The sequence below is a fragment of the Lactuca serriola genome, chromosome 4 (genome assembly GCF_051521515.1).
Source record: "Lactuca serriola cultivar US96UC23 chromosome 4, Lser_US96UC23_V15, whole genome shotgun sequence".
NCBI classification, from domain to species: Eukaryota; Viridiplantae; Streptophyta; class Magnoliopsida; order Asterales; family Asteraceae; genus Lactuca; species Lactuca serriola.
In genome coordinates this window covers 269,735,586-269,758,327 of record NC_136411.1, presented here as the reverse complement: position 1 = coordinate 269,758,327, position 22,742 = coordinate 269,735,586, and the positions used below count along the sequence as shown (strand labels likewise).

At 35.1% G+C, this 22,742-nt stretch overlaps 1 protein-coding gene across 3 annotated transcripts; it reads right to left on the bottom strand.

Annotated features, from left to right (window-relative positions):
* Positions 1-3,387: 3,387 nt before the first annotated feature.
* LOC145097026 (ABC transporter G family member 25-like) lies at positions 3,388-13,704 on the bottom strand. Of its 3 annotated transcripts, none has more exons than XM_079034496.1 (4): positions 13,521-13,704; positions 12,609-13,449; positions 4,256-4,717; positions 3,388-4,063 (listed from the first exon to the last, which is right to left on the bottom strand). In XM_079034496.1, the coding sequence occupies exons 1-4, from the start codon at positions 13,602-13,604 to the stop codon at positions 3,702-3,704; spliced, it is 1,749 nt and encodes a 582-aa protein (XP_078890622.1). In that variant the 5' UTR covers positions 13,605-13,704; the 3' UTR covers positions 3,388-3,701. The 3 variants fall into 3 exon arrangements, with proteins under 3 accessions (XP_078890622.1, XP_078890623.1, XP_078890621.1); XM_079034497.1 differs by having other exon boundaries at positions 3,388-3,988; XM_079034495.1 differs by having other exon boundaries at positions 3,388-4,717; positions 13,521-13,703.
* Between the last annotated feature and the right edge of the window lie 9,038 nt (positions 13,705-22,742).

Sequence of the window (22,742 nt, the reverse complement as noted above, 5' to 3'; positions counted from 1 at the left end):
TCCAGAAACCCTAAAATCGAACCCTTCATCACCTTTGTGTGTTCTTGACCTTGTGGAGTGCATTTTTGGTAGTTGGAGCCCTGGAAAGAAGAAGAGGAAGTTGGTGTAGGAGAGTTCGTGAAGCTTGAGCTTGAATATCGGAATCATCATCATCATTTAGCACACATTTAAGGTATAAAACTCAAAACTTGCCTTGTTAATTCATACATCTCTTGTGTTGAGTTTTTGGACCTTTTGGTCCCATGGTTGAGGTCTTGTGGATTAAGGTCGTTTCTTAAGCTTAGAGTTTCCACTCTTAGTGCTAACTGGGTCCTAAAGTCATAAATTTGCCATCTTTGAGGCTTTGAAGCATCCATGCACGAGTATTGGTCATTTCAATAGAAGTAAGTTGTCATATTCCAAGTTTGGCTTCATTTGTGGGCATGCAAGCCACCAAGTGGTCGACTCTATGGGTTAAAACACTTCATTGGACTCGGATATGGGGTTGGAACCCTAGTTTTGAAGGATTTAAGAGCTTTATGGGATTATAGCTTAATAGGAGAGTACGTTGGGCGTACAAGCTTGTACGCTGCACTTCATTGTACTCGGATATGGGGTTGGAACCCTAGTTTTGAAGGATTTAAGAGCTTTATGGGATTATAGCTTAACAGGAGAGTACGTTGGGCGTACAAGCTCGTACGCGCAGCGTACAACCCATGCAGCCTGTATGCTTAGAGTACAATTGAGTACGCCCCGCATACTGACTAGATTTGGGCTTGCGTTGTTTGGGTTACTTTCATGGACCGGAGTCTTGGGCCTTATTAGGCTCTCTGGAATTGAACCTTTGGACTAGAGAAAAATTATTGGGCCTTAGGATAAGGCCCATGCAAAGGGATTGGTTCCAATTGGAAATTGGGCCATATATTGGGCCTAGTTGGATTGTTAAACTTTTGGGCCATAGGTTTGTGATTTAGGGTTTCATTCATGGACCAAGTTATGATAAGGGTAAAATAGTCTTTTTCCTATGTAGGGATTTTGGTTAAGGATGTAGATCCCAAATGCTAATTAGCTTTTATTTGGTAATTGATAGCTCGGGGAGCTGTAGGACCAGCCTAGCTTTTCGAGGTGAATTTCCTCACCAGGTGTAGTGGGTCTAAGGAACCAAAGTCGACCCTAGTCTGATTATGTTGATATGCTTGTTGTCTATGTGATACTTGTATGTGTTTGTATATGTATGATTCATTTGGGCAGGCCTAATTATACGAGTGTAGGCAGGGCCCATATCTCATGTTTGGGCGGTGCCCGTTATACAAGTGTGGGCGGGGCCAGTATCTCATCAGGTCGGATATGTACGGTTTTGTGGTATCTTGGTGAACTCACTAAGCTTTGTGCTTACGGGTTTTAGTTTATGTTTCAGGTAGTTCCGATTCCAAGGGAAAGAGTTCGGATTGACTACATTGCACACCATAGAGATTTTGTTTGTCGGACATACTCTGATTTTCAAGATGTTTGATACTTTTACTATGTTTGGGATGTATAAACAATGTTTGGAATTATCGTGTTACTTAAATCAAAAATGATTTTTTTGGGCTATAATTTTTGGTTGTTTCATCTCCTCTCTTTCTCTCTCTCTCTCTCTCTCTCTCTCTCTCTCTCTTCAAGCTTCTTGGTTACTAGGGTTTGGGTGTGAACCATTAGAGGCACGACGCTTGTGGTGCTTGCTTCAAAGAGTTTTCAAGAAGGTTTTAATTAGTTATTTACTACAGTAAATAAAAGGTGTGTTTACTAACCCTAGATGTAAATTTCAATTATAACATAGGGCTCTTAGGGTTTCCCATATGATGTTCAATAGTTGTATGTTCAATTACAGAAAACATAGGTTTTCGAAAACCCGGGTTGCATGCACACAAAGGATTGTTTATTATGCTCAGAACCCATTAGTTTTCTCTATCGATAGCAATAAACTATGAACATCAAGAACCCTAGAAAACCCAAAGTAATTTCAAAAACACAAGAAAGTTAGGGTTTACATATCTTTTTGATTATTATAACAAATAACCAGTTCAATTCCTTCTTCAAAAGCCTTGGAAAGCAAGCACCAGAAATCTAATGCCTCTAATGGTTTGTACCCAAACTCAAGTAACAAGAAGACTTGAGGAGAGAGGAAACGGAGGAGAATTTCGACTATTCTATTAGTAGAAGGTATAGACAAAAGTGAGGCACCCTAGGGGTCCAATTTATAGTAGATAGGAAAACCCTAGAAACCCTAATCTTGAATAAAATAATAATATTTTAAAATTCAACATTTAATCTAGTTATCCTTATCATCAGGAGGCATCTAGAAACCATAATGAGCTCCTCCAAAATTGTCCACCACTGGAAGGTTTTGAAATCCTTCCTTTGTTAAACTTTTGAACAATTACAGCTTAAGTCCTTGCAACTTTAATTAATCAAATTAATCCCACAATTAATTCCAACTAATTTCTAATTAATTATTAGTTAAATAATATTATTTCTAATTAATACATTAATCTCATAATATATTAACAAATTATTTATTGCTATTTATTAATAATATAATAAATCAATAAATAAGTAAATCAACCTCTCTTTCAAAAGTCATTCTACACAATTACTATTTCTGAGGGCAACCCAAAAAGGACTTTGCTTCTATTTGCAGCTTTATACCAATTTAGTTATGATCTTAGACACCTGAATCCAGCAAAGTCTGACATCTTACAGAATAAAAAAACAACATATTGCACATATTTTATCGAAAAATAACCATCTATTAGATTTTTTGGCTAACAAAAAGCTCAAGTTCTTTATCTAGAGCCTCTTACTCGATGGTCACATCTTCTACACTTATTTCAAGCAACAACTCCATCAACGATTTCAAATTTGCGAAGAATGGTTTACTAGTGAAAAGGAACACATTCAAGTAGAAATATGTTGATAATTAAGAAGTTAAAGAGAAATTTATTTGAATAAGATTTTTCTATTAAAAAATGTGAGTTTTTATGACATTTGTCCCTAATAAAGAAAAGTTGCGTATGTAAGCCCTGTATAACCTGTGACTTATAGCATCCACAATGGCGAGTTCAAAAGGAAAGATGGATAAGGTGGAAAGTCTATTTGTCATTCAATGGATTTGGAGTTCAATGACAATTGAACTCTTCAATGGAAAAAAGAAAGTTTTTAATTCTTAATATATACTATAAATTAGGTTTTTTTTTAAATTCTATTGAAATTTGTAGAATTCAATGCATTGTAGGAAAATAATTAATAAAATTTGATGGAATGTAAAAAATGATGTGTCAATCCATTGAACTTCATGGAGCTCAATGCATTGTGGATGCCCTTAAGATGCCTTTTTTGGACATCATTTATGTTTAGACAAGTTCACACTAAACAAAATAAGGTATTATATTTAAGTTTGAAATTTTTTCTCTCTGGCAGCTAATATCTTTGACATTAAACTGCTAAAGTTCCACGTTTTCCAAATATGCCACGACTTGTGGAGCTAGCGTAATACCAAAAAAATCATTTCTTTCTGTAATCATCAAAGAAAGAAAGTGAAAAAGAGATGTGATTCTTTACATTTATTCAAGTATGCTTCCTTGAATATGTTAACCACAACATCAGGTGTGGTTCCTACGTACGTACTACTGTTAAGCCATATTGGCCATCAGAAAACAATTGTTACTGTAAGAAAGGACATGTCACGCCTTGATTCGCCTGAGTGCAAGGTAAGCCAATAATCTATAACCAAAGAACATAATTACCAAAATCCCCATGCATGAAAAAGTCGAAATTTGACCTTGGATATCGTCTTCAATGAACCTGCAGCTTGCATGTTTACTACCATATTGAAAACAACCCAACATATACCATATTTCTCGTCCCTGCCCATATTGAACATGGATCAATAGCCTGTAACCATAAAAGGTTGAAGAGATGTATTTCATCCATGCCATGAAACTAGGTACTTTATGCACATAGTAACCTCCTGTTAAAACGAATGCCAACATGGTAACAGTTACTACAGTTGAGCCTTGTTTAGCATCCATTATGATTGCACCAACTGCAAAACCAAGTCCTTGAGAAACAAGCACATATGCTAGCAAGATTAACAAAGTGAGGAGAAATGCAACAAAGTCGGGTTTTAGACCACACATCCAGTAGGTGATAGATATGAATATAGTAGGCAAAATAAGTTCCATGGGTGCATCTCCGACTATTCTGGCCATGAAATAGGAGGAGAGTGTGTACATACCAGATGCTCTTTCTTTCATGAACATGGATCTGTCTTGTGGGAATGCAAACACTGCATTGAATGACGGAAAGACACCCCAAAAGATTGAAAAAAAGAATAGGAGACCGAGTCGATCTTGGATGTCCCGAAAATCTGAATGCCACCACATGAAACCAGCCAACAATGAGGCTGCGATTACTTGGAAGACTCGAAGTGGATTAAATGTTTCATGCTTTCTTTCCTTGAGGCTTCTTTGGATGAGAATGGTGAACTGTATAAACCAGGTGTTGAGACCCTTCACACATTTAGACTTTGTATTGTAGTACTCATTATCAACCGGGGAACACATGTGCTCTTTCATTAAGGCTTGCGTATCAAAACACAAGCACGCATCCTTCACTTTCGATGAAAGCATATCATTGTACGCGACTACCAAACTTTGTCTTATGTTTGGCCGTTCTGCCCCGTCTTGTTGCCATACACCTATCAAAAATTAAATGAAAGTTATATACATTTTAATTTATTTAATAGACTCAACGGTAAGCCATCTATACAAACACTAACAAACAAACAAATAATAAAAATCATGAATTTATTTGCCTTCGTAAATAGCATTTTGTGGTAAAAAAAAACAACTGACCATAATCTAAACTTATGGGACCATATATATATATATATATATATATATATATATATATATATATATATATAGGGTTAGTTATTTTGTTTTCACTATCTATTGTGTGCATGTATGACTGATTCTGGACCAATCATTTTAGTTATTTAAAGAAAGTAATTAATGCATATTACATGTTGAAGATATAATAGGTATTAATTACATCTTCAACATTTAATATGCATTAATTATTTTCTTAAAATAACTAAACTGATTGGTCTAGAATCAATCATATATGCACACAATAGATAGTGAAAACATTTGAACCTAACTCTCTCTCTCTCTCTCTCTCTCTCTCTCTCTATATATATATATATATATATATATATATATATATATATATAGTCGAACAATAACCATAAAGCAAGTGAGTCAAACAACCAAATGCCATAAACGCCACATGCATGTTGATTTATTGACTGATCGCACGCATATGAAAATAAAGAAAAAGTGGTATAATTTGATGTTATAAAGAGGAATTGCACTTATGTAGCTGCTAATGGGGTAAACAACCACCCACTCTAAACTACTTGATCATCTTAAAATTAAAGAGGTATAGTTTAATAGTATTATTGACCCTCATGTGATTGTACTAACACATAAATATCAAGTTCCATAAGTTTAGCCTATATCACTGTCTAAAAGAGATTGCTTTCAAGGCCTAATTACATCTTCAAATAGATTGTTATTATTATTATTAAACCCCACCCCCCCCCCCCCCCCACCCCGATACACACAAGCTCTTTTGTGAACCTAAAATGTTTTGGTACTTTGGGAACTATTAATCCAAATATCATTTTTCAAAATAAAAACCGAAAATATTAATAAAATACAGTGTTTAAGCTATATCTAGGCTAAAAAAAGATTTTATGATTTTATTTTGACTGTTGAATTTTATATATATATATATATATATATATATAGAGAGAGAGAGAGAGAGAGAGAGAGAAAGATAGAGAGTTAGGTTCAAATGTTTCTACTATCTATTGTGTGCATATAACATTAATTGTGTACCAATCATTTTAGTTATTTTAAGAAAGTAATTAATGCATATTAAATGTTGAAAATGTAATTAATATTCATTATATCTTCAACATGGACTACGCATTAATTACCTTCTTAAAATAACTAAAATGATTGGTACAAACTGAATCCTACACATGTACCTAATAGATAATTAAAATACAATAACCTAACCCTATATATATATATATATATATATATATATATATATATATATATATATATATATATATATATATATATATATATATATATATACACCTTATTTCATCTATGTCCATGGCGAGGCTTGAATCATTAACTTCAAAGAGGTAGGACACCACCTGATACGGATAGGATAGAAGCCCTTAGTTGTGTGTGTGTGTGTGTGAAAATTGAACATACATTACAACCTAATTTAATCTTAGGTACTAAACCCCATTAAAATATATCATTTTATTAGATGAAGATTGTGATTAAGGATTCACGATTAAGACTTGAAGGTGTAGATTTTGGAATGAAACATTAATTTTGAAATGGAAACAAGAATATTGATTATCTTCGACGTTTGTGATGGTGGGAAATAGTTGTGTTCACTGTGAGGTTAGGTGATTATCACCCATCTTGTACAATAAAATGATAATAAATGCAAAACACTAATGATCGTGGTCACAAAGAAGCTTTAATTTCCATAAAGTGGGAATCAGACATTTGATTGGTGGAGATTCAAGGGAATGTATTCTTGAATAAAATTAAGGGACAATTTTGTTTTTTTCACTTATAAACGGTACCAATAATGTTATTATCGAAAAATTTATATCAGAAAACGCATTATTATTTTTACTCATACCAAGGGAAGGAACTCTGTGGTCAGTAGTCGAGATTTAGTTTTTGTAATCCAATAACCGTCTACCTAGAGGTGCACTATTCAAATTCTGGAGTTTAAATTAGGAGATTGCGAAAAGCCTAGCCCTCTCCCTTGTAATGCGGGAGCCTGTCAAGAATCCGTTTTACCTTTTGAAGTTGCTTTTGATGGCAAACCTCATGTTATCCATAGGAAATTGACATAGTTGAACACACATTCTAGGATTCAAATCTGAAGTATTCCTCATATTAATATTACCTGAATTTAAACCATCAAGATAAAATTTAAACTTATGGTCTTTACTAAACGCATAATAATGAGTTTGTCAACCACTTAAGTGTTATACAATTGAGACTTCTTACTCTTGTATATGGAATGTGTGTTTAAACCGTAATATATGCATTCCATCTATGTAATGCAGATCAGAGGCTCGAAACGCATGAAATAAAAATACCAAATGCACTAATAAAATAAGGTATCATTAAGTTATGTTACGTAATCAGTGCTGTCATCTTCCTCTACGACTTCATTTAGAGCAATTTATACAAAAATAAAAAAAAGTAACGTATAATATTTATCAAATTAAATTAAATTAAAAAGTTATAAAAGGTGTTATTCCCCACTGGCATTTTGGAGACATGTCGTATTGCTAGTTCCCTTTAAAGTAAGATACCTTTTACAAAGCATGGAAACCCCAAATGATCAGCCTTTACATTTTGAAAATATAATAATATATAATTTGATCTACATGTATTCAAAAAATTGATAATTCTAATAAATACCATAGCATTATTTATTAACAAATTTTAAATTTATAAACAGTCTAAAAAACAAATATATATTATGGTTATATTTACTAAAAGTGAAACATGTAATATTTTTATAGAGAAGTTAAATATTTTCCTACTTATTTTTTTTACCCATCATCCTATCATTTTTAAATGATGACAAGTGTAATAAAAATTTATTAATTTTATTAAATATGACAAGTGTTATAATTTTAAATACATAGGAAGATGATAAGAGAAAAAAATATGAGTATATTTGATTTCTCATTTTTATTAGAGTTGAAATATAAAGAAATACGACATCTAAATTACCAACCTCTGATTTTAAACATCAAATAAAATACTTTTTTTTTTTTCTAAATTATGATTAGTTTCTTATCATCACGAATGAATCAACACCACAAATTGATTTCTTTTAGTCGTAGTACACTATTCTTGTATCATCTCAAACTTTAAGTTATGATCTAGCACAAAAAATTTGGATCAACTTCAAATTATAATAGATGTTATTTGTAACGAAATATGGTTTCTTTAAAAAAAAAAAATAACTACTTCTTTCCTATTTTCCTATTCCGGGTACTGTTATAATTAACCATTATCTAAACTATATAACTTATATATTAATTTAAATTAATAGCTGAAGCACTATTAATAACAAGTTGGTATCTCCGTTGACCTGACCATTGACCCATTTATTGCTGGAAACAAGAGATCTTGTCATGTGTCCCCAGAATTTAAACATTTCATATAAAAATATTGAACAATTTCAATCAATTTAGGTATTTTTATTTAATGTTTAATATATAAAAGTGTAGTTGATAAATTATGGGTTGCAAGTTGCTAATAAAAAAGACCCAAAAAATCTTATTAGTTTTATTTTAAAAAATCTCAAAGAATATCATATTTTTTAATACTTATGTTAAACAAAAAAACATTTTTGTCGACAAAGTGGACCTAACCTCTTTTAATTTTAAAGAGTACAACAAAATAACGAGTAAATGATTTTGTAGTTTGTTATCATAAAATTTGCTGGCAAGTGAAGCGAATCAAAATCTTGAAATCATTGGGAAGTGGAAACAAACAAAAGAAAATGGATCGGGTAAAATGAGTATAAATAGACTCGATCAACGGATTTCCACTTTTGAGCCACTTCACTAGAAATAGAGAACCAGACTACGTCATATATCGACACGTTTACCATTTTCATTGTTGCCACCTGCATACCACCTACAGGCTGCTAACAATCAATAACCCCCTTCCCAAGTCCCAACCAATTTTATAGTAATTAGGTTTCTTTATAGAAGTTTTAATATCAAAACTTATTGATTTCTATTGTAATGATACTTTTATCATATATGTAATAAAAGCTTATTTTTGTACCAATTCAATCTCTTAATAAATTGTATTAAGTATTGATAATATTTTTAAATTATTATGTTGACCTTTTTTTGCTTAACTTGTAGCATCCATGATGGATAAAACAACATGATGGATTGAACGGGGGAGTTAAACCAGATCACAAACTTAATTGTCATTTATTAGATGAAAATCTATCAATATAAGATGCCACTTTTTCAATAAATATGGAGTTCAATAGCCAGGAAAGCTTTCAATAGGAAAAAAAATTATTAAAGAAAGAACTTCAAATGTTGAACCATTTGACTTTCCAGCTCGAGGCTAGAAGCTACCAACACTTTAATACAAACAAAAACAGAAATCGGAATTCGTGGGGCCCGAGGCCTTACAGAAAAAGATCGATGAACGATTAAGCGAGACTTTGAATCCTTTACCTTTCAATGACACATTCAAGGAAAAATATAAATTTTCGGGATTTTTATCCAAAGGTCAATTAAAAAATGAAAACTTGGATTATAAAATTGCGAAACAAAATTTTAAAATTGGATCAATACTTCCAATTGAATGAGTATGAATAAAGAATCCATGGATGAAGATAGAAAAGTAGATTTCTAATTTCTAATCGTAACTAAATCTTCAATTTTTGTTTGCATTTGTAGCGAATAAATTGAAGCAAAATAGCTATTAAAGAATATCTTTAGTTTACTAGAGACATCGACATATTATTTTAGCTGTACATATGCACGCGAAGGTGCCGGACAATTTAAGGCTCTTTTTGCCTTCAGTAAAACCGGATAAAACATTGACTAAGTTGATTTAATTCGCATGAGAGGGCTTCGGGACAATCGAGGTGTCAAACATCCTCATTTTGTCTGTTCGCAAATAGATATTTAAATACGTAGAGTTCAATGTATTATCGGAAAAATTGATAAAATTATATATATATATATATATATATATATATATATATATATATATAATCATAGTGGTGTGACGGTCAATTAAACGATATATACATATAATTCAATACATTGTAGATGTTTTTAGCATTTAGATGTTTTTAGTATTTGTGTAGCTTTTGCTAATAACTTCATGATTTTTGTTTATGTTGTTAAGTTCTATAATATTTTACAAAATATCATTGAGAACTATTCAAGGTAGATGATTTAATTTTGTATTAGTAGTTTTTTTAGTAAGATAAATATGTGAAATTAAAAAACTTTTTTGACAATTTTTTTATAAATAAAATGATGTACTTGTCGCTAGAAAATGTACCTAACTCGTCAAACTTGTAACCACTGCTATAACAATAATTACAGGTCTTAATTATAATTAAACAGTCATTCAATAAGGCTAAAAGGTGTTATACTGATGACACCACATTCTACCTAAGCTCCACCACCCTCCATTTCACTAATTGTCATTTTTGCATGTGCTTATGAGAGAGAGAGAGAGAAAGAGGGAGAGATATTTGTCTCCCATTTTCCATCGGTGGAAATGCAACGGCCGTAAAAAAAGGTTCCTGACACCGTCTACTAGCTAGCTACTAATTACATCTTAGTATCGGTAAGAATTGTATGACACCCTGCAGCCCAACCTAAGTGGTAAGGTGACTTCAATTTTGTTTTTTTATTACTTTGAAGTTTGAACACATTTCTAAAAAAAAAAACAAAATAAATTTATAAAAATAACGTTTTGTTCCACGAACAACTTCATAACGTTCGGTCACAGGTAGATAAATAAAGGAAAAAGCCTTCTCTGGAGCATGCTCATGACAAGATCCCGAACTCCTACTTTGAAGGTTGGCAGCTGCAAGACCCAAGTCAATGTTTTAAGCCGGGCCTTCGACGGCGGCATGGAAGAAAGAAAGTAGTTTTGTTCTAAAGTCGAGATTTTTAAACTATAGAAGACCATCTTCGCAAGAAAGGTCTCGATCCCTTCCCACCTTAGATCGAACTGGCATGGCAGCTGGGGAAGAAACGTATAATTTAATAAAATATTAAGTTTAAAATGTCTAAAATATCACTAAATAAAATACCATAAAAATTTATAAAATAAAGTTAATATTATTGCATATTATACTCGATCAGATACCAACGAGCTTTTAACTTAATAATATTTAAGGTGATATGTGATTTTTGATCTACTTTTACTAGATACTCACTGACATATATAGTAGTTAAATACACCCACCACCTCCCCTCTCCACTATAGTTTAAGGGTCCTGATTTGATTCTTCCACGACTCTTTTTAATTCATCCACAAGTTAACTGACTATTATGCCCCCCAGTTAAAATTAAGAGATATTGATGAAGAGAGAGGAACGCAACGATTTGTTTCCAAACACACCACACGCCACACGTTCTTCTCCTGCGGAAACCGATCTAATTGCACCTGATGAAAAGCCCCCAAGGGAAAAAGAGGCTTTAAAGCAAAGACTTCATGTGGGATCCTAAGTAGCAGGGGCAAAAAGGTCTTTAATCCAATTACTTCATGCCATCATGATGGAACCAAAGCAGCAAGCCAACAACATCAGCAACGACCAAGGAAAACACGCATTGTTAAAAGCATCTTTAAATCAAGAAATAATCACCAACCACAACCAGTTTAAAACTGCAACTTGTAATGGGCAATCACAGGAAGACCAATATGAAAATTTCACCAAGTGGATTTCGGGGTAATAACTGATCAACTATTCCAATTATAAATTCCTTCCATAATAAATAGCATGTAACTGAGTCGACCATATAATCAAACCCAAGAATATGCTGTAACTTTATACCTAGCTCACACAGACCATGCATGTAGCTAGGTTATGGCTTTTTACCACTAACACGCACAAAAAGAGTTGAACCCACACAAAGACCCAAACCCAGCCTAACGGGACACAAAATAATTATAAAAAAAATGAAAAGAAAAGAAAAGGGATCTAGGTATATTTCTCAAAATTCCCATACGAAGCCAACCCCGAGGAAGAAATGGAACACACACATGAGAAATAGAGAATCTCAAACACCTAGGTAACCCAAAAGATTTTGACGACCAAGAAACATATATTTGATGATTTATGGACGGAAGCTAAGTGCTTAAAACTCAAGAAAGTATGAATGAACAAAGTAAAAACAAAGATATAAATTGTCTATTCTGTGAGTTTTAGCCCAAAAGAAAGAAAACCTGGGTGAACCAATTTCCAGAAAGTATTAAAATACGTTTTATGTAAACCGAGGGCATACTTGTCAATTAACCAGAAAATTATGTGGATGAATAAAAATAAGGTATGTAAGAATGGTGTAATAATGATTTAAAATTTTTTAACAAAGATATGCATGTACCATGAGAGACTTTTCATTACTTGTGGGGCTTCAACGACCCTACCCTCTATCGCAACTTGCTAGCTAATATCCTAGTCCCTGATGGCTATGGCCTATGGGTATGCATTTTCTCGTTTTTTATTTAAATATTTAAACCAAAAGTAAAGCCAATATTTACAACGTTGATGTATAAGTTTTAACTTTATCTGCATGATCGTTGAGTTGGGTCAATTAATTAATTTCATGAGACCCGATGGAGTGTTTAAGGTTTTCACTAGCTACACAGTTATTATAAACAGTCTAGGAATGGATGTTTGAGGAGACAGTCATGGATATCATGATATAAAAGTGTATATAGGAGTATGAAATTGATTACCGTTTGCAAGATCAAGCAGAAAATCAGCTGGATTCATCGGAAAAGATGGCCGGAAATCAACCGACTCAAAGTAACTCATGGCCTCCGACGCTTTCCCAAAGTAAATGCACCTTCCTTCCGACAAAACCAGCACAGTATCAAACATCTGGAACACCCTGCTCGACGGCTGGTGCACCGACGTAACAACCGTCTTTCCCTTCTGGTGTGCCAACCCAGCTAGGGTGGACACCAGCCTGTGCGCCGCCGTCGAGTCCAGACCTGACGTCGGTTCGTCTAGTATCAATAAGCTCGGATTTACCAACATCTCATGTGCGATGCTCACGCGCTTACGTTCCCCGCCGGAGACCCCACGGATAAACGTATTACCTATGATGGTATTCTCGCATTTCGACAAACCCAGCTCTGCGATCACGGAATCCGCCACCTCCGTTTTCTCCCCCCGGGTGAGGCTCTGCGGAAGACGGAGAAGGGCGCAGAAGATTAAAGTTTCCCGGACAGTGAGGTGGGGGTAGAGTACGTCGTCCTGGGTGACAAACCCAGTTCGTCGGAGTACTGTTTTCGACAATTTACGACCGTTGGCAAGTACTGTTCCGGTGAACTGGTGTCCATGTAGCCTCCCCCCAAGCGCGTTCAGGAGGGTGGACTTCCCGCTCCCCGACGGGCCCAAGACGGCCAGGAGTTCACCAGGGTGTACCATTCCAGTGATCCCCTCCAAGATGCTACGTTCTTGGATCCTACTGCAATCGTCACTAGTCGAGGTTTCACTTCCGCCCAATATGCTCCCAATCAAGTTGTTTCCACCATTATTTTCAATCTTCACTCTATAACAGATGTCAATGAACTGCAAAATCGAACAAACAATCAGCATCGATCACACGTACAAGTACAACAGAAAAAAAAAATTATATATACCTTCAGATGGACGGGAGACGAAGACGACGAGATCCCTAAGGACTGGTTTTTGGGTGGATGAGTGGTATGATGTTCTTGAGTCATATTTTTTTATTTTTTTATGTTAGAGATAAAATCATAAAATAGAAGAAAATGAAGGGAATGAACACAAGAATGAAGATGGGAGTATTTATGGAGATCATGGGGGATGTTGACAGTGGGTTCCGACGTCAAAAAGAGGGTGACACACGTTAAGGGGAAAATTGGTACGTGGCAGGTGTAGGTGATGGTTGATTCTCCTTTTAGTTAAAAGTTGGCTCCACTCCCCAATTATATTTTGTGCTTTAGTTTTACATCCTTTATTTGCATGGTTCGTATCTTAAATATTTTATTATACATGTTTTATTAATTTTAAAGTTAGGTGCACATGTATAAAGAATTATAATTTGTTTGGATCTCAATAACTAGCCATGGGTTTCAACATGTTGGTGACGATTTGTGATTGTAAGAAGTTAATAATACATCTCTTTTAAACTTTTCTTGTCCTAATTTCTATATCTCGTTCGTTCGGTCTAAAAGTTTATTTATTTAATTTCTATATCTCGTTCGGTCTAAAAGTTTATTTATTTATTTATTTTTTCTATCCCTTTTTAACATCCGATAAATGCGTTGGCAGTGCCTCTTTTTGTTGCCCAATTAATTGCCTTTGCTTAATGTCTTTTAGACCGCAAGGTGGTATGTGTGCAAAACTCCCGTTATTTTTTTTAGACCGCAAGGTATGTGCGCAAAACTCCCTTTATTTATTTATTTATTTTTTTTTTCTGTCACATTTCTAATCCTACTTTTCTTTCCTCACCAAAAGTAAGATAATGTGCCGGAACCTTCGTTCACTTTTTATTTTTTGTTTTTTTTATAAAATTAATTGATTTTGATGATTTATAAATCTTTTTAAATAAATAATAAACATAAATTTTAATAAAAAATAAAAATTAGTTCATTAGTTAAAAATAACATTCAAAGATACATTAAAATAAGCAATTTTAAAAATTATATATATATATATATATATATATATATATATATATATATATATTAGAAAAAACAAATATTAAAAAACCACAACTTAGAAAACATAATTAATATCCGAATTAAAAAAAAATACGTCACTTGGAATCACCGTCCTCGGCATCGAACTCATCATCGTCGTTCTTATCAACGTCATTCTCATCATCAGAATCCTCGCTCTCGACGAACATATCCGAATTATCATTTGATTCGTCAAACATATCGTCGTGTCAATACTCTGTCTGTCACACCTCCAAACCGAAATGACAGAAATGTTTGGGGGTGGATGACGTCATGTACACTATCACAACAATTGAAAAATAGTAATCAAAGCAACAACAACTATTGTATTGATTACATAGCATTTACATTGTATTCAAAACATTACTTGTTTAACGTTAATACTTTTGGGTTTTGAGCATTCTAACACTCCTAGGTATACATGCAACCCTAAATACCTTGGATCTATGTTTTCTCTATTTTACATGCAAATATGAACTTTCCAAGGTATTCATCCTAACTAGCATAATAACATTGATTCATATGAATATATCAAGTTAGAATTACATACCTCTTGATGTAGAATGTCTTCATGAAGCTTGAGTGCCTAGTGCCCCAAGTGTGACACCTCAAATGGTTCACACAACACCAAATACACTTGGAATAGATTAGAGAGAAATCTACACTTCATGAAAATCGGCTAGCCCTTTCACTCACACATAGTAGCATATTTTTCCCAAGAATATGATCTTTATATAGTGTCACAATTAGGGTAAACCCTAATTGTCATGGCTTTCCATTTCCTTGGATCCATGGGTTCAAATACACCATGGAGCATCCTATGGGTTTTAGCCCAACTTGATAATCCATGGAGTCTTAGTCCACTATACAAGTATGGATGATTTACACAATCAACCCTTATATTTAATTAGTCTTCTTTTGATCACTTAATTAATCCTAGATTAAACTTGATCAATACTAATTAAATAATCTTATTAATATATTAGAACTTATAATATATTAACAAACCTTAAGTGTTATTTCTCTCATTATATTCTATCTAAATACATAATGCCATGCAACCCAAATGAACCATGTCGGGTCGGGTCAAGTCTTACCAATTATAGTTATGGACCTAGACATTAATCCAACAGTCTCCCACTTGGATAAGTCTAAAACTATTATTGCGTATGACTTCAGGAACCGATCAGCAATCGTAGCTCTCAAAAGCTTCTATCGAACTCTGACCTTGCCGATGATATCTGACCTTTGTCAATGACTTGTCCATTAGATAAGGGATCATATATTCCTCCATTCTAGATATCATATGGACTGAGACATGGATTATAATCATTCTCTCTGTCCATTTTTTGTTTCTCGATTTCCGATTTATGACGACCGACAAATTGAACAAATCAAATCAGTCCAGGTCCAGCCGAGCACTTACATTTGTCATCACCAAATCATCGAGGGGCCTATAGATATCACTTTTATCCTGAAGGTAAAAGGAATGGATAAACTTTGACTCATATGGCTTGTTCTAATACTTGTTGAATCATACACAAAGGCACGCCCTATAACATCGAGTTACCAATACGTTTACGTGCAATCAATGTATAACCAACTCATAGTAACAACTCATATCTCTAGGTTTGAAGAATATAAGATATTATCGTCTGATGATCACTTGTGATAAAATCCATGAAGTGATTCCAATGAGCGCGGGTTGAATCCAATACTCAGAACTTATGAGCACTCATGAGTGTTGTAGCACCACCATGTCCAACATCTTAGACCTCTACAAGCCCAACCCATGACAGTCTTGATTCATATCTACTTCCAACATATGACCGACTGTGGATGGTTTGAATAACTTAGTCATTCAAAACAATGACCTAGTTATTCTGGAAGTCAAAACATGCAAAGTGAAACACAATAATAATTGAATCAAATATGGTCTCAGAACTTATGAATATAAATAAAACACCTTTTATTTATCACCATATGATTAAACATTATTCATTGCATATTGTTTCAGCTATCAACTTTATACTTGAATTAAAAAACAATAGTTGTCCCATGCTCCAAGCATGTACACTATGTTTTTTTAAACACTAGTCATGTCATACACCAAGTATGCATATGCATATTATGTTTGTCTATGATCTTTACTTTGTGAACTAGATCGATTGAACATAACTTCAATGATTCTCATTTCACACTCCCAATTCCTTACTGCAAATGCAAGAGTTCCAAATTCATGCCATTTATTGAAATGTGTTAGATTCTAAACTTATATGCATTGAGCCTCTTGTAATGATTATGCACAAAGTCACAAAGACTTGACAACAAACGTTACAGAGCATTCCAAAGGAGATCAACTCCTTGGAAACATCATTCTTGCATTAAGTTTCCTAATCTTACACAGATCTATTGAACAACTTCCACCTATGGGATCATTTCCATATTCCCCTTTTGACTATCACTTCTGAACAAGAGTTGCCTTTTTCAGAATATGTCAATATGGTCCTTCCAACAATTAACACTATACTTCCAACTGTCCTTGAGCAACCAATCTTTGGTAAACCTTAGATTGTCCTCAACAATTGTTTAATTATTTTAGTTATATCCAGTTCTAGACCTTTTCCCTTCTTAATGCCCCAGGCATTTGGAAAATTTTAGAAAGGATGAATATTATAGCACATGCAATCGATCCTATATTTGAAGCATATGGGACACGATTCATGATGTCTCACATAAAGACATGATATGTAACACCCCAATTCTGGTATGATATTTATATATTTATTTTTTCCAAAGTTTCAGGAGGAACTCAACGAGTCAGTAGCCAGACTCGTCGAGTAGAGTCGGGATTTCGAGCACGTTTAAGTTGGCGACTCGACGAGTCCATATTCCGGACTCGGCAAGTCCGCCAGTCTGGATGAAACCCTAAATTCAAGGGGTTGCACCCTATTTAAACAACTTTTGGGGCCTCAAGTCAGCCCCTATCACCCCTCAGAGCATCATTCTCGAAACCCTAGAACCCTCTTAGCATTTTTGTGTGATTTGGTGTGTTTCTTTGAAGATCTTGAGAGAAAAAGGAAGGTAGATCAAGAGGAGAAGAAGGAGATCCTAGATCCTTGTCGAATTTCAGAGTTTAGGAAGGTATATCTTGGCCCTTTTCTGTTTCTATGCAAAAATCCCCTTTTGAAAGACATTAAAGTTATTCTTGAACCATTTTTTGGCTTAGTAGTAGCATAGAGGACTCATTGAAATGATTAGCCTTCAGATCTAGCTAGGTTTGAGTTCCAAAAGCTTAGATCTGGTACATTTATGGAGCCATTTTGCATGAAAGCTCTAGATCTACTCTTATAGTGTGCTTTGAACCCTAAAACCTTCATTTGATGTTATTTACACGTAATGTTGGAAAACTTTACGTGTTAATCAAGCCCCAAGAACCCAAATCTATGAATGGAATGGACTGGTTTCAAGCAGAATCGAGCATATAGTGTTTGCATGTATACCACTCGGCAAGTCATTCTTCAAACTCGGCGAGTCGAGTCGCGAGTCCCCTGTTGTCCCCTTTTCGAGTTATGCCGAGTGGAACCAGTGAGTGAGAGATGGACTCGATGAGCTAGAGGGTTAGACTCATTCGTGGAAGAACTCGGCGAGTCAATGCCCTGACTCGGCGAGTCCAAGGTATTCTTCATGCCTCAAGAACAGACTCGGCGAGTTGTTCATACAACTCGGCGAGTCACAACTAGAGTGTTCATCTGATGAAGGAGAACTCGACGAGTTGTTCATACAACTCGGCGAGTCGGATGCAGATTGTCAGAGTGTTAGTAACAAAGAGGAACTCACCGAGTTTGTGCCAAAACTCAACAAGTAGTAGCGAGTAGAAGCATAAAGTAAGAGTAAGGACTCGACGAATTGGTGACCCAACTCGACGAGTCAGGTCAACTGAATGTTGACTTTGACCGTTAGGTTGACTTTGACCAGGGGTAAGAGAGTCATTTTACCCTCAGTATTATTATCAGTATTTGATTGATGGTACTTATGGAAATTGTAGCCGGGGTGAAACCGGAGCCGCAACAGACATATTCTAGAGCAGTTCTTTCAGCAACTAGGCTACGAGGCGAGTTTCCTTCCAGTAGGAACGGGTCTACGGCCACAATGCCGGCCCGAATAGGTAGCAGTAGTTTTCGGACTTCGGTCCGATGTAGCAGATAGTGTGTTTGATGCCTTCGTGGCTCAGACGGGATTTATGTGTTATGTGTTCTGGGCTACGGCTTGATGCAATATGTAGTATATGTGTTTATGTTAGATGATGTGTGTTATGCTAGTTGATATGTGTTCCGGACTTCGGTCCGATGTAGTCAGTTCCAAACTTCGGTCTGATGCAGTTAGTGTCGGACATCGGTCCGATGCAGGGGACAAGGTCCCAGTTAGTTCCGGACTTCGGTCTGATGCAGTTTCCGGGCTTCGGTCCAATGAAGAGGGCAAGGCCCTGAGTAGTTCCGGACTTCGGTCCGATGTAGTTTCCGGACTTCGGTCTGATGTAGTGGGCAAGGCCCAGTATGTGTTATATACTAGTGTATGTATGTGGTAGTTTGGGGGGAGCTCACTAAGCTTTGTGCTTACAGTTTTAGTTTTGGTTTCAGGTGCTTCCGCAAGTAAAGGGAAAAGCTCGGGATGATGGCATCGTGCACACCACAACTTCAGCTTTATTCCTGGGAGTTTTGTTCGGATAGTTAGACATGATTTGATACAGTTCTTAATACGATACTTTTATTATGGCTTTTGAGTTACCCGACGTATGGTTTTATCATATGACATTTAGTGTTATGACTTTTATTATTATTTGAAAACAAAAATTTTTGGGTCGTATTTTTTGGATGTTACAAGTTGGTATCAGAGCCTTGGTTTGAGGGATTCGGGCACACTTTCGGGTGTGTCTGAACTCAAACTAAGGAAGTGGTAGAATGTTTTCAAAAGACAAGAGTTTTAGAAAAGTGAAAAGAATTTTTAGAAAGAAAAGAACTTTGAAAAGAGAAAAGGGGTGTGGTGCATGCAATCAGCCGAGCTCAAGTAAGTACTCCCAAATTACCCATACAAGTTATGTTATGATTATCAGTTTCAGTTTCAATTTTAGTTTCAGCTTCAGTCTCAGTAGAACAGCATGCTAGTATAGGACTAAGGATCTAGGAGGATGCCTTATGTGCCTGCTTTATGTGTTTCAGATTGATAAGAATTGTATGCTAGTACAGGTCCTTGTTATGAGGATAAAGTTGCTTGAGTAGTTTTTCTGTGTCTGAATGCTGTTTGCTTTGTGCTTTCTGGGGCTCTGAGTAATGGGAGTTAGCCATTAGGTGAATACATTACGTCACATGTGAACAGGGTTGGATAATCTCAGAGTGCTAGATTTGGACCTATTGCGCAGCTCTGGTATGAGTCTGACTGTAGTAGGGACGGGCCTTTACTCGAAGGATTATCCGAGCCTCGCCACATGTGATGGTATTCAGGTAATGGCTAATTGGCATTACAAGGAGGCCTTCAGCAGTTGAGGACTGGTTTGGGTGGAGTCTGAAGTTCCCTAGGGCAATATAATGGTATATTTTTATTTAAATCATTACCTTGTAATGGTGTATATGAAACTGTTATGCTTGTAGACAACTTAGGAAATGATGTGTTGCACATTCATTCTTCCACTAGTTTGGATAAGGCATCCTTCTGGCATTGTCGTCTTGGACATGTCAACAAGAAGCGCATAGTCCAACTCCAAAAGGCTGGAGTCTTGGAGTCATTCGAATTAAATTCGGATGACACTTGCGAATCTTGTTTACTTGGAAAGATGACTAAGTCACTCTTCACCGGTACTTGATTCTTCTCCAATGTCTTAGAATTATACTTAACCTTGTAAGTATAACCATATTTACTAAACTTTCGTAAATCATGACGAATAGTCTTATCGATCTTTTGTGGTGGACTTTGACTAGTGCACAAGAATGTGTACTTGATCCCTTAGTCCTTCACTTGACTCACATATACATGTGATCAAGGAATTAGTCTTAATTTTCCAATGATGAAAATTCTCATTCATCATACTATACAACTTGCATGATTCCAAGTTTCGATCCCATTGAAACTTGGGTGATGAGAATCTTTCCTTATTTGGTAAATTTAGACACTCCCACAAATGAAATAATCAAATTCATATTTCCAATATTGCTAGAAACATACAAACATCTAGTTTTCATAAATGCCATTCTAAGGAAATATAAAATAAAGTAAAACAAAATTTTATTTATTTATAGAATGCGGAAAAACTTTTCCTTACAATGCAACTTGAAATGAAAACTATGCTATTACATGTTTCCTAGAAATTTATCATAACTCCTAAGTAGTAGCTCAAAAGATCCAATCTTCAACCATGCGATAGAAATCCATCTTCACGATCAGACTCAGCATACGCTTTCTTTAAGTTTCCTTCCCTTTGCATGATCCTGCCACACATCAAAATGTAACTGAGTCACATTTTGTATTAAGAATCATCAACTGGGAACTTAACAGACTTAGATAGTGACTTACCTGAAGCAGAGTCAAACTTTTTTATTCTTCTCTCTTTTAGATCCTTCAGGTAACTAGGGCAACTTGTCTTCCAATCCCCCTTTTCTTCACAATGAAAACATATAGACTCTGTGGGAATGGTACAAAAGGCTATCCCAGACTTAGACTTTCTCTTTACCTTCCGATCAACCGGGTTGACCAAGGCCGATCCCTCTCCATTGGGAAGAGAAAGCTTTTCTGGACTTCCAATGTTACCATTGTCCATGTCCATGGAACTTTGAGAAATAGACCTTCCACCCATATTTGCTTGACTATTGCACCAAATCATTTATGATTCAGTAGCAATAAGCAAATAAGAAAGATCTATTAGGGTCATGTCGTGATCTGACACATAGTAGTCTTTAATAAACTTACTATATGACTCAGGAAGTGAATGAATAACCCAATCAATAGCCAACTTCCTTGGGACACCGACACCCAACATTCTCAACCTGTCAAAGTGTGACTTTATTCCTAACACATGAGTGCACACGGGTCTTCCATCTTTATGTTTCATTACTCTTAGGGCTTGAGTGATCTTGAACTTTTCAAGTCTTTGAGCTTGTGGGTCAGGGAGAATAGTTGGAGGAGGAAGAGGAAGAGAAGTATGATTTCCATGAACCAATTGCATGAAATCATCTTCATTAGGAAAGCTTGTTCCATGAGATTTGGGAAGATCATTGTTGTCTGTACCGGACATCTACATTGGGAGAAATTCAAGTTAGTTGATTTAAGTCCTTAATAGATCACCCAACATGAAATATTAAGGCTAGCACCCAACACAAAATTTTATAACTTGGAAGAGGGATGTCGTAATCCAAGCTATAAGATATTTGAAGGTAGGCGAATGACGATTCACCAATTTCCACCATGAAAAATGAAATAATTTATTAGGTTTTAATTGGATTTGAAACTCCTAGATCTTTTAAGATTCATTGAACTTTTCAATGGCATGTTTCAATCTCGATTGTGCCATCTTATGTTTTGTGACTGGGATGCCGAGGATCACAAAACAAGGTGTGAATAACGATGCAAATCTACCCAGTACCCTTAATATATAGTCATTGTCCTACCCATTTGGCTAATGACCCTCCACCAGTCAAGAAAGCGGTGGGTGAGAGTAGACACCCATTAAACTGCCATTTTGTAGGCAATAACCTTATACCCCCCTTATAGATTGGCTTCGTGAATGAGGCCTACTAATGGTCAAACGACTTGTTCTTATACATATATATATTATTAAGTTATAATATTATTAAGTATAAGGGTTGAATTTTAACTTTTAAAATTCTAAGAGTTTGATTTGGAATTAACATATTCATCATGGAAAACTTTACAAATTCCAAAACTTGAGGGCAAGTTTTGAACTATTCAAAAACATTTCAATTCCATAACTTATGAGTTTTAAAGTAGTTTTAATGAAAAATCTTCAATTTCCATAACTTGAGGAAAAGTTATTAAAGACTTTAAAACAATTAAAAAATGAGACTCTTCAATTTTTATAACTTATGGAAATCTTATGAGGTTTAAACAATCATAAATTTGACATTTCATGTACACTTCAGGACAAGT